Source organism: Blastocystis hominis, assembly GCF_000151665.1.
Source record: "Blastocystis hominis, Singapore isolate B (sub-type 7) whole genome shotgun sequence assembly, scaffold_21".
NCBI lineage: Eukaryota > Bigyra > Opalinata > Blastocystidae > Blastocystis > Blastocystis hominis.
In genome coordinates, this window is record NW_013171829.1 from 125,374 (window position 1) to 137,340 (window position 11,967).

The following is an 11,967-nucleotide window of genomic DNA, read 5'->3' on the forward strand; positions in this document are numbered from 1 at the left end:
GCACTTCGATCCTCCTCCTTCGCAGCGTTTCCAGCTCGCGTTTTTTCTCTTCCAGCTTCGCTTTTTCCCCCGCCAGCCGCGTCTTCTCCTCCTCCTCCTCCTCTCCTTCCCCCTCCTGCAGCGCACGCGCCTTCTACAATCCACCCGCGAAGTCGATCGAACCTCCAGCAAATCATCGCGCTGCTTCCGCAGTCGATCGCCCTTTCCCGCCAATCCCGCGCTCTCCTCCCGCTCTCTCTCCATCCCCGCGGTTTTCTCCTGCACTTTATCCTACGATCGAGATCGCCTGGCAATGGAACCTCGAGCTGCACGATCTGCTCGCGTAGCGCGACGATTGCGCGCTGTACGCTCCGTCTGTACTCATTTAAGACGCTCTACGATGCCATCGCCGTAATGAAAATCACATCGAGTCGTTCCAGCACGCTATTGCAAGAAATCTGCTTTTGGTACTGCACTGCATCGCGCGACGACGCAGACCCGCAGTCCTCGACATGTTCTAATCGAATTCGAAAATCGGTTCCGTTGGCCAGCGGCGCCGTCGCAGGGAAAAGCTGCAGCGCGAGAAGCAGTTCATGATACTGATTTAATTGTGTTTCGATTTGTGTCGCGGTCTCATCAATCGCGCGTAACACTATTTCCACCTGACTCTGATAATTGTGTTTTTGTGTTTCAGCCGCGGCAATCTTCGTCCCCCACGCCGCCGAATCTTTTTTTATCTGTTCCACCTGCTCCTGGCTCAGCTCCTGCCGACTCAGCTGCTCCCGCACTCCCGCGGTTTTTTCGCGGATCTCTCCCAGCGACCGCTCTGTCTGACCCTCCCGCGGTTCTCCTACCGATCTCGCGGCGTCGCTCGAGGAGCGCGGCGCGCTTGGTGGCCTCGCTTTTATTCTCGCGGGAATCGCCATCGACGATGTGCCGGAATTTCTCGACGTCGCGCCGCAGCGTTTTTTCCCGCTCCTGCAGCTAGAGGTGAGGCGATTCCCGCGGGGAGACCTCGGGAATCTCGCGTCCGACGGCCTCGAGCGCGCGAACTTCGTCGTCGACGTCTTGTTTTTGGTACTCTAATTGAGCGAAACGACCCTCCAGAGAGTCGGTTTCCTTCTCTAGCGAATCGAATAGAAGAATAGAATATTATTACGGAGCTCGGCTTTGATGTCGTCGATTACGGAGTCTTTCGAATCATCATCATTGCTCATGAAGAAGCGGTACGCTTGGCACATGTTCGCGTACAGCACGCTCTCGCTGGTTTTCTCGCGGTGTTGGCGAGCAGATTGCGTGGCTTCGCTGTACTGAAATTTAAAAAAAAAGAAAAAAAAGGAAACTTCCACGATTTGGGTCAGCCAGTTGATAGCTGCGAGGAAGGTCGGAGCGTAGAAGGGAGTGCCCAGACTGTTCATGAAGCTGCGTTTGAACGGGTAGTTGTAGCTGCGGGTGACGTGACCCCAATCAAAAAGGACCCGAGCATAGACATGATGCGAGGGAAATCGCCTTTCACGTTTTGATCGATTCGCAAGTTCGGATCGATGTGGCGAAGGATGAAACGAACGATCGACTCAAAATCGGAATCTTTTAGCTGGCGAAGCGTACTGGCGCTCACTTCTTGGTTGTAATTGTGGAATGACAAAAATTCGATGATATGCTTTATATTGGAACCCAAGTTCTCTTTATCCAAATTTCGTTGACCATTGAAACCTGCTGGATCAGGAATCGATGTCTTTCTACGAATTAGGCCCAACAAATTCAAATTCCTACCTTCTCTGCATTGAACCGGCCATCGACATGCGAAGCGATGTACTTGTGTTTTGACCACCATTTGGAGCCATCGATACGCGACTTGCCATACTCATCCGTCTTACAGGACTTCGAAGACTCATTCTTCTAGTATCATCCATCTACATCCAAAATTCCTTATTCAAACCAGCATACGATTTCGCAATCACACCAAATTTGGGTGATAATAAAGTAAAGTTAAGCAAAATAGTGCCAATTTTGTTAATTCCACAATTCGATTATATATTCAAAAATTTGAGTATTTCCTATCATTATTGTCTGTTTTGAAGAGTCAAGGTGAATGAAACTAAAAATCATACCAGACAATGATGTTTTTCAGGTACTACTTGTTTAAGGAATTGGTAAGGATAAGGATGTAATTCGAGGGAAAGTGTATGCAACAGGTTCCTTTTGTACGGCCAAGAAGGATGTCGCAGCAACAATCACTTTAGAGGTTGTGTTGATGCTCGACTCTCAGTTTTTGTCATTTTTTGAGTTGATTGATTAGCTCTGGGTTGTTTTCGAGAAGTCGGAATCTTTTGTACAGAAGAACTCTCTGTACCGTCCTTCATCCTGAAGAAGGTGTGCCTTTTGAGTTTGTTCTGAGTAATATTCAAAACAGCTTAACTGTATTATTATTCTTTTATGCACTCCTAATGCTTTCTAGAATAAAATGCCCGATAGTTATATAGGTCGTTATCTCAGAGTGGCCTACTACATTACGGCGAGGTGCTCTCCAGTATTTTGTGGTGGAAGAGCGAAACAAGTTGTGATGGTGAAGGCAGTTGTAGGGATTTTACCATTATTGCTTATTACTCACCTTATTTTTATATAGAGAGAATTAAATCCTTCTCCACTCGATTTCGTTCTCAACAAGAATGACATTAACGATTTTGATGGTTTGCTTTGTGCGAGCAACATCGACTTCATCCCAGAAATCCACGTGTCTTGTCATTTGGATTCTACAGTGATCAAGATAGGACATGGTGTCCGAGGCTGGATTAAAGTGGACCAATGCAACATGGAGATTCAGAATATATCAATAGGAATCATTCAGAACGAATTGATCAGTACGCTTTCGAATGATTAGCAACTCACTTTTAGAATACCTCACTCCCGTAATTGACCACCGTTGATTTTGCAGATTTCGTATTTAAAATGTAGAAATTTCTAGAGATACCGTCGAGATTGTGAGCGGTGATTGTCGTCGAAACCAGGAAATTCCGTTTTTGTTTTATCCGGACATTGCGGGCGCTTCCGGTGATTTTGACTGTAGTTTTGTGTCGCTGACGTTCTCTTTGTGTATTAAGGTGCTGTTCTATAACAAGTTTTACTGTATTAAATATGTTCCTATCCATTTTACTTGGTAAACTCCATGCTTTTAGTGTTGGGATGTTTGTGTAAATCATAATTTCGTTTTTCGGAGAGGAATTAAACGTAGTTCCTGCTTTGTCTCTCTTAGTTGAAGATTCGAAAACAAAATTGGAATGGTTTGGTGGAGGGTCCTTCCAGTCTGCATTTCCTTTTGTTTTTATGTATCCTCTGTATGTACGAAGGGACTCGACTTACTCTGTAGTGTGTGCCCCAGTTAAATCTGTGCTCCCGTGAAGGTTCGATGGAAGTACAAAAGTTGATCGAAAAGGTAGCATACTCTTTGCTGGTGTGTAACGGAATAGCACGTAATACCAGTTATTGAGTATTACGAGTACACTCTACCAGATAGTTGTCCTCTAAAATTGGAGAACTCATATTATTATTTGGAAGTTTGATTATGATGGTTCGGGGTGAATGGATAGAATCTTTACAAAGAACGGTTAGACAATGGACAATATCGTTGTAGCAAATGTGGGAAGAAATTTGTTCATGAATACTATTTACTTTTGCATTTTGAACGAAAACATCCGGAGTTTCATAACCCTGTTTGCTTTCTTGCCTATTCCTGATTTTCTAGTCACAAATCTGCTTAGATAAGTATATGAATGTGTTTGACAGCGTTTCGGGTAAAAAGCCCCCAGATTGTCGAAATGTGGATTATCAGCGAAGTTTTATTCAATGCCAAGTCGGTTCTTTTGAATTCATTGACCACACAGAAAGTGATGATGCGTTGCTTTCCCGCTGACGAGTCCGATTTTGAATCAGATCTCTACAGTGGCTTCTTTTCTTTTTTTTAATTGATTCGATGTAGAATACATGTTTCGGTCCCTTTGCTCGCCTATTTCGTGCCAAAAATCGGCAATTCAACCGAAGGAGGAATACGCTCCGATTACAGTGACAGCGATCGTGCTTCCGGTCGTTATTGTGGTGATAATCTTTATTATTCTTTCGATTTTTATGTACAGAAAGTAGGAGAGGGAGATGCGCCATGTTCAGGTTTAGTATCCCGAGAGAAGATTTACAGGTGTCTTGGAAGTTGGACTGAGCAGCCGTATCTTTAGAACTGTTTCATATTTGAATTCTGTTTGAGAACAAACATGATTAGGCGTCTTCTTTCTCGAGAGCCTTTAGCAGCTTTCCCTCGTCCCAAATGTTCTTTGACACAGTCTACGATTGATTCGCGCGATTCCTGCCCTTACATTCGTTACTTTCAATTCGCCAAACTTGGGGATGTACTTTTCGATCTACCAGTGAGCCTTCCACGGAAGCGAAGCAGCGCCTACCAGCTTTTCACTTTCGCTAATGTACTCCTTTGTAGCGTATTTCTCGGTCCACTCTCGAGCCGTCTTCAGGTACTTCTCATTGTCGTTGCAATAAACAACCGCAACTTCGTAATCCTGCATCTAAATCACAAAATTTACGTACCTGTGGATCTTCAGGAACAGCATCTGTTAGTAGCGACTGAATGGAGCGTAGGCACGTATCTAAATTCATTGCCGCGGTCCAACGATCTTTGAGAATGTCAAGACAAATAGCACCAGTCTAGATTGAATAGAATTAGGACAAAGTACTTTACTGCTAATATTTGGGTGGTACACCGGTGTCATAAACTTGACAACGGGAGGTTTAAATGGATATTCAGGGGAAAGATGTACGAAAAGTTTAAAATAACCGTGTTCAAAGGGCGAGTCGTCTGGTCCCCTGATAAATGCATAGAAACTTCGTTTACCATCAAACTTCCTGTAAATTCCAACCTCATCCTCTGGATCCTAAATGGAACTGGTAAGGTGAAGCTATTACTTTTGATAGCTTTTTTACTTCAACATCGATTCGCGTGTTAAAATTCATGACTCGGAGTAGAATAAAAATGCAGTTAGTGGGAACAAACAACTAACAAAACAGTGTTAGATAACAAAGTCGCCAAGCTATTATATGCGATCTTGTCTCCAGTGCGAATAACATTGGCTATAAAATTATATAAATTCTTCGCTATTGTCACGTACCTGCATCACAATTCAGCGGGCTTGACGCATCTGGATTGGACAAGAGTACCTGGATGGCTAGACAAACACTCTATTGATCACCTCCTCGTATTTTTTTACTTCGAGACTCCATGCAGGGCTCCAATTCGATTTGAGAATATCCAGGCAGACTTCTCCTGTCTTGAAGTGAATGTTGGGGTGGAAAATTTGAGTGAGGAATTTGGCTTTGGGGGGATGGAAAGGATAATCTTCAGGAATGCGCAGTAATACGTGGAATGTTTTGTTTCGGTACGGACTCTCCTCAGGTCCTTTGATGAAGCAATCCCACTCGAAGAGAGACAATTCGTTTGGCTTCATTTCAATTCCATTGATTTCGGTGTTTCGAATTCTCTCATACTCCTTTTGAATGCGTCGTACGTTGCTCATTGACAGAAACTCTTTACTATGCTAACGAATCACTTTTCTGGTTTGCTGAGAGTAGGAGAACAAAGGCGGAACAAACGAGCCTATGTATGATAACAACACAAAAAAGGTGTATATTTTTGTCAACCGAAAAGCGTATTACTTCCTATGCAGGGTAGAAATATAGTAATATTGATTGTGTCTATCCTGTTCGCCTCGTCGTTGTATTTGCTTGGCAGTTTGGAGTAATGTCTAGTCGAGCGTTTCTCGCAATCCAGAATGGATTCTATGAAACTCTAAATCATGACAACTATATGATTGTATTATTGTTATGGTGTTATTGAATCTAGGTCAAAAAGCTGCTTGATTCTGGGTCACTCAATATTGAATTGGTGAAAGCTAAGAAGATGAGTTTTGTAGAACCCTATTTGAGTGACTTGGAGGATGAAGTGATGATTGGGGAAACTACCCGTCCGGTATCGAGTCTGAAACATTTTGCAAAGAAGGTAATGCAGTTGATTAGCAATAAGCCCAAACCGATTCACGTTCAGTTTAAGGAGTTGAAAGCGGAAGCGCTGAGTCTCGAGAATGCATCTGCAAATGGCCAAAATTTGAGTTTAAGTCCGAGTCCAAATCCAAATCCCAATTTAATTTTATTGAAGCAAAGAGAATCCGATGAAAGTGCGTCCCAATCAAAATCAATCGAGGAAATAAAAATGGTTGTGATTGAAGAAAACAGAGAAACCAAAAAGGAGATAGAAGAAGAAGAAGAAAAAGAGAAGAGTCAGGAAGTGATGGGAGAAGAAAAGGAGAATGTAAAGGAAGAAGAAGAAGAAGAAGAAGAGGAAGGAAGTGAGAAGGATTTTGCCGAACAAAAAGATGGGCAGGAGGATGAAAAGAATGATTCAAAGGAAGAGCAAGAAAAGCAGGAAGAGGACGAGAAACAAAACGAAGAAAGCGAGGAAAGCGAAGAGCAGAAGGAAGACGAGGGCGAAGAGAAGGCTACGAATCAAGTCACTGTTTTGAACGAGGGAGTGGACGTGGAGAAGGTCAAAAAAGAGTTTGAAAGCACGTTGACCAAACAAAACCGAGAGAATCTCCCTCACATCCAAATCCTCAAAGTCTTTACCACCACTCCTTCGCCCACCACACAATTACCCACTACACAATTGCCCACCACACAATTACCTACCACACAATTATCCACCACCCCCAATCTCACGGTTTCCACGGTTTCCACCTCCCAATCCTACCCAAGTCCCTGGAAGAAGGGGAACAATAAATTCAAGGGCGTCCGCGTCAGACTGTTTGAAGGCACCCAGGAGCGTGCGTTCTCTCTCTTCGCCAATCGTAGTCCCCACCAACGCCCGCTTTTTTCTAGGCACTTTCTACGAAGGCACTTCGACGGAGGTCACCATCGTTTCCACCTCGACGTAGCCTCCGCTCTTCTTTCTAAACCAATAGGCCTCACCGTCTTTTCTATCTTCCCTACTTCGCAGAGCGTTGGCCGGGGTGGGTTTCTGTCTCTCTTGTTAGTTTCAGACTGTGCGTCATCGTTTTCTACTGCAAGCAAAGCGAAGTGCAGGCGGTGATCGACGAGTACCTGCGAATGAACCTCCCCGAGCGCTTCACGGTGATTTTTTACAGCTATTCACCGCTGAACCCCTTCGCGAAGGACTTCCCGATGAACCTGCTTCGCAACATCGGAATCTATGCGGTGCGAACCAGCCATTTCCTCATGCTGGACATGGACATCTGGGTCAATCGCGACTTCGCTCGCGAGATCCAGCGCATTCCTCCCTCGCTCCTCAACGATCCTTCCAATCTCTTCATTCTACCCATCATCTTCCTCAACAAAAAGCTCGTTCTCCCGCAATGCCGATCGCTCGCCTCCTGCGTCAACGTGTACGCTTTGTTTTTCCCCTCCAGCCAAGCTCTCTTCCCTTGATGCCCACCAGCAAGCCGCAAATCAGAAACTGTCTGCGCAAACACAGCTGCTTATTGACGAAGGCGGGCGCCAAGACGCACGTTCGCTCGTCCTGGGAGTGTGAGTTGTAGTTGTATCTCACCATGGATTGGTTCGCGATCCCGCCGTCGCAATCTGTCGTGAAGATCGGATGTTTCCAAATGCTGCAGCAGGAGCCGTGCGAGCAGGGAGCGGGGATGTGATGTAGATACTTCATTGTGCGATTAACGCCGAGCACGCCGCTGTATAACGAGCAATTCATGAATTATGGGTTTAACAAGATCCAGTACTTCGAGTATTGGAGACTGAGCGGAGCCCGGTTTTACTTGCTCACGCAGAGCTTTGGCGTGGATATTCCGCATTATAGGTAGAGGAGAGGGGAGGAGTTGAGGGTAGTTCGTCGAGACGAAAGGCGTACGTGATGATGTACAAGGGAAGTGGGTCGTCCACGATGGAGGTGCTGTACTGGAAGTACCAGAAGAAGTGGGCCAAGAAGTTTGCGAAAGTGAAGAAAGTGAATGTATGTAAAAAAGGAAGAAAGCAATACGCGTGACAGAATGAAAGCTGTTTTCATCAAACACGAAACACCCATATGGAGGGGATTAACATTTTAATACTCTAACCAGCAGGACGAATAGCCCGAATCGAAATTGCGCGATATCACTCTTTGAAGAAAACTGTCAACCTTAGAAGATAAACTGTCCGTCTCGGGTTTTTCACTGTAAGAAACCATTTCAAACGCCGGACAGATGGGGTAATCAAAGGCTGAGGTGGAAGAACTATCATCGGAACAGCTTTCCAATGATGAAAGGGATGCAACCGGAGAAGCAGACCTTGTTACTGAAGTGCAACCATGGGTAGAAGGATCCATCCTGATATCAACAGCACAAAATTTTCCAGAAGGGAATATCACCACTCGAAAAAACACCAAATCACCGACCTGTAAACTTCTGTTGAGCGACGGATCAACATCCATATAGTTGAAAGTGATATCGCGTATTCCATTAATTTTAGACCGAGAGCGTATGTAACCATAATCAGCTTTCAAAAATTGTACTTTCCCAGTGAATTGCTGTTGGGAACCATTGTCATAAAACTCCGTTTTACGTTTCCCACAATTTGATAACATTTTTTGAGAAAGCACATTTGCTTAAGTCACTGAAGATACTTCAGACGTAATCGGTCGGGAGTTTCATCGTCATACTCAAACATAACGATATATTACTCTCAGTCCAATTTTTCATTTTTCAAATTGTACGAATACTTTTTTTAACATGTCTCGCCATAGGCAGTTGTTGACCACCTTCTCCAGCTTTAATAGCACACTTATCCTAATACTAGTTGTGTCTTTTCTTTTTCATTATTCTAAAAACACCTGTCAATTCCTCTTTATCTCTCAAGTTTAAAATAATCAATAAAACATTCTATCTCCGATTCCACAAAAAGGCAAGTCCTTCACTCCTTCCTCAACGTCCTCCATACGAATTGCACTCCAATAATACGTAATCCGAATTATCTATTTGAAACTCCCGAATACAAGGAATGGTGTAGAATGGAGTGGTTTTCTCATCGAATTCGCTCGTTCTCCATCGAACTTCTTATAGAACCATGTCCTTTTCAAGAACTTCATTTATCATTTATTTTTTGTTTCAAAATTTAATGAGCTCGGAAGTATCTCCCGATAATACCAAAGAAGATAAAGAGAAGCAAGTGGAGGTAGAAGCAGTTTCGCCAAATAACGAGTCCACGGAGAAAAAACCGGCCCATGATTTCAAACGAACCGACTTTATGGCCAATGAGTCGGTTGGCAAGGTTATGTGGAAATTGACATATCCCTCGCTGATCGCCAAAGTGGTGTCGGCCATGTATGCCGTGTGCGATTCCGCGTTCATTGGTAAGCTTGCCGGAGAGACCGAGGCAGAGCGTCTTACCGCTCTGTCTGCAGTTTCGCTTGCAATGCCTTTGGAGCAAGGTATTATCCACAGCTTAGCAATGATGGTAAGCAATGGTGGATCAACCGTCTATGGACAAGCGGTGGGAGAGCACAATGTGGACAAGGGGAAAAGGGTGATCGGGAATACCTATTTCCTTGAGATTTGTGTGGCGATTCTATTGATTATTCTTGCTCCGCTCATTAACAGACCCTTGCTCATCCTGTTGAAGGCAAGCGAGGAAGCGAACACTCTTCCTTTGGGTCTGGACTACGTCAACACTTTGTTTTATGGTAGTATTTGTTACTGTATGTCGATGGCATCCGCTGATTTGATTCGTGGTCAGGGATCGGCCATCCTGTCTTGTATCGTATCGATCGTATCTGCATTGTGCAATATCATCGGCGATCCAATTTACATCAAAGTGTGTGGCCTGGGAGTTATGGGCGCTGCTCTTTCGACGGTCCTTGCCAACCTTGTGAGTTCAGTGATCGGAGTGTCGATCATGTGCAGCAAGAAGGCGGTGGTTCGGTTTGGAATTGCCGATATGAAGCCGTCGTGTGAAATGGACAAGAACATCATGGTGACTGGAATGTCTGGACTGGTGTCAGGCTTCGCGGGCGCGTTTGTGACGATCATCAGCAATTTGTTGGTGATGCATTACTCGAAATACCCTGCAGAGAGCATTGAAACGAAGGCCGTTTTGAGTGCCTGGGGCTCGATGAGCAAAGTGTACTTTGTGAGCTTCATGCCCTTGATCGCGTTGGCGCAAGGCGTTCTTCCCTTGCTAGCCTACTCGTTTGGTGCGAAGCTGCACTCCCGCTTCATGCATTGCTCGAAGATCATGTTCGTCTGGGAAATCGGCATCACGATCGTTCTGGAAGTGCTCATTCTGATCTTCACTCCCTCTATCGCCAAGATTTTCTCAAACGAGGAGCACTTCCTGGAGTTCTTCATCCCGGCCATGCGAATTATGGTGAGTGGCGTGTTTTTGCAGCCTCTCGTGATGTCGCTGTTCCCTATGCTCCAGTCCGTGGGGAAGGGAGGTTTGGGTGGAATGTTGCTCGCCATGAAAACGTGCTTCATCCCGCTTGTTTTGCAGCTGGCTATGAGTTGGATGGTTGGCGATTACTGGGGCGCGGTGTACGCGTATCCGGTAACGGAAGTGGTGAGCGCGCTGCTGGCTGTGTTGTTCTTTGTGAAGAATCGTCATTTATTTGAAGGTTCCCAGGAACTCCCTGTAGTTTCAAAAGAATAAGCTTGCTATATTCTTATGTTGATGGCTTGTTTGTTTCTCAAACACTCCAACCATTGTAATGAACCCGCTTATTGGATTCTTCCCATCGTTGCATCACGCGTCGATCCCTCGATTCCAACTCTCTCCTTCTCTTCTCCACTCGCATTTGTTCAAAGCACTTCTCCTTAATTCCTCGAAACAAATCCTTTCTCTCCTCTTTCAGCTTTGCGATTTCCATCCACAATTGTGCGCATTCCGCATTCTTCTTCTCCTCCTCCTCCTCCTTGGGTTGTATATTCATTTCCTCCTCCTTCTTCGGTTGTATATTCGTTTCCTCCTCCTCCTCTTCTTCTTCTTCTTCTTCTTCTTCAGTATCATCGCGAAGTAATCCCAACTTGGCCAATTCTTCCATCAAAAACGGCTCCACTGCCTTCGATTGCGCGCGATTTTTCTCTTCCTCCACTCTCCACATCGCGTCCTTCTCCCACTCACCCTCCAATCCACTCACTCCCATTTCCACAGGATTCGACAGAGGCACGAGACACGACAGCAGTCGATCGACCACCGTTTCATTTGTCGAATTCGGTAAAGAATTGCTGAGGGAATCAAGTTGGAGATCGGAGCCAACCATCAATTCGATGTGTGATGGCGTCAATGGTTTGAAATAAAGCGACACCTCGTTCCACAACGTTGAGCAATTCTCGATGACGAGAGGGGAAATGGGGATCAGCGAACGGCTCGCTATTTGCACCGGCTTCGCCGAAGAACTCGTGGAAACGATGGGGGTAATGGCGTTGCGAGTACGCCCTCGCTCTACACATCAGCGTGGGCAATCGATCAGAAAAGTACTGCGGATCGCTATGGGCTTCTCAGGTGGTTGAGAAGGACCCGCGTTTGAGTTTGAAACGGAATCATCGTCCGATGAATTCGCTAGGAAGCTATCTCTTCTGATGATTTGGAAAGAGATGCGGTTTGTTTGAGGAAATGTGGATGGAGAAAGGTCATAGAGCTTGCACTGCGGGATTACAAAAGATTCACAAGCATTACAGAGTCCGCGATCTTGTTGAGTCTGTTCAAGTCCTTTGTATCGCGCTGTTTGCGCAACTTCAACTGCTCCTCAAACTCTTGAAACACGTCCAAGTTGTTTTTCAGCCGCTCTTTCCTCAATTTTATATCACTTATAAAATTCTGCACGTTATTTCGTTCTAAAAATTCAAACGCTGAGGAATAGACGCGCTTGCTTGTAACTGGACACATCTCCTTTATTTTTTATTTTGGCAAGTTCCCTCAGACCCACAAAATACC

The 11,967-nt window shown here is 45.1% G+C and overlaps 5 protein-coding genes; 1 reads left to right on the forward strand and 4 right to left on the reverse strand.

The window, feature by feature from the left end:
- Positions 1-374: 374 nt before the first annotated feature.
- On the reverse strand, positions 375-1,397 carry GSBLH_T00006528001 (uncharacterized protein; the record flags this gene model as incomplete). The annotated part of the gene is made up of 4 exons (XM_013041510.1): positions 375-805; positions 834-963; positions 994-1,103; positions 1,139-1,397. 4 exons carry the CDS (start codon positions 1,395-1,397, stop codon positions 375-377), a joined length of 930 nt encoding a protein of 309 aa, XP_012896964.1.
- A 2,991-nt stretch (positions 1,398-4,388) lies between these two features.
- On the reverse strand, positions 4,389-4,992 carry GSBLH_T00002886001 (uncharacterized protein; the record flags this gene model as incomplete). The annotated part of the gene is made up of 4 exons (XM_013041511.1): positions 4,389-4,541; positions 4,570-4,686; positions 4,716-4,913; positions 4,945-4,992. 4 exons carry the CDS (start codon positions 4,990-4,992, stop codon positions 4,389-4,391), a joined length of 516 nt encoding a protein of 171 aa, XP_012896965.1.
- A 147-nt stretch (positions 4,993-5,139) lies between these two features.
- GSBLH_T00002887001 (uncharacterized protein) lies at positions 5,140-5,552 on the reverse strand (the record flags this gene model as incomplete). The annotated part of the gene is made up of 2 exons (XM_013041512.1): positions 5,140-5,217; positions 5,247-5,552. 2 exons carry the CDS (start codon positions 5,550-5,552, stop codon positions 5,140-5,142), a joined length of 384 nt encoding a protein of 127 aa, XP_012896966.1.
- A 2,526-nt stretch (positions 5,553-8,078) lies between these two features.
- On the reverse strand, positions 8,079-8,623 carry GSBLH_T00002888001 (uncharacterized protein; the record flags this gene model as incomplete). XM_013041513.1 has 1 exon in its annotated part: positions 8,079-8,623. One exon carries the CDS (start codon positions 8,621-8,623, stop codon positions 8,105-8,107), a length of 519 nt encoding a protein of 172 aa, XP_012896967.1. The 3' UTR covers positions 8,079-8,104.
- Positions 8,624-9,153: 530 nt separating this feature from the next.
- GSBLH_T00006529001 (uncharacterized protein) lies at positions 9,154-10,683 on the forward strand (the record flags this gene model as incomplete). The annotated part of the gene is made up of 1 exon (XM_013041514.1): positions 9,154-10,683. The coding sequence occupies one exon, from the start codon at positions 9,154-9,156 to the stop codon at positions 10,681-10,683; it is 1,530 nt and encodes a 509-aa protein (XP_012896968.1).
- Between the last annotated feature and the right edge of the window lie 1,284 nt (positions 10,684-11,967).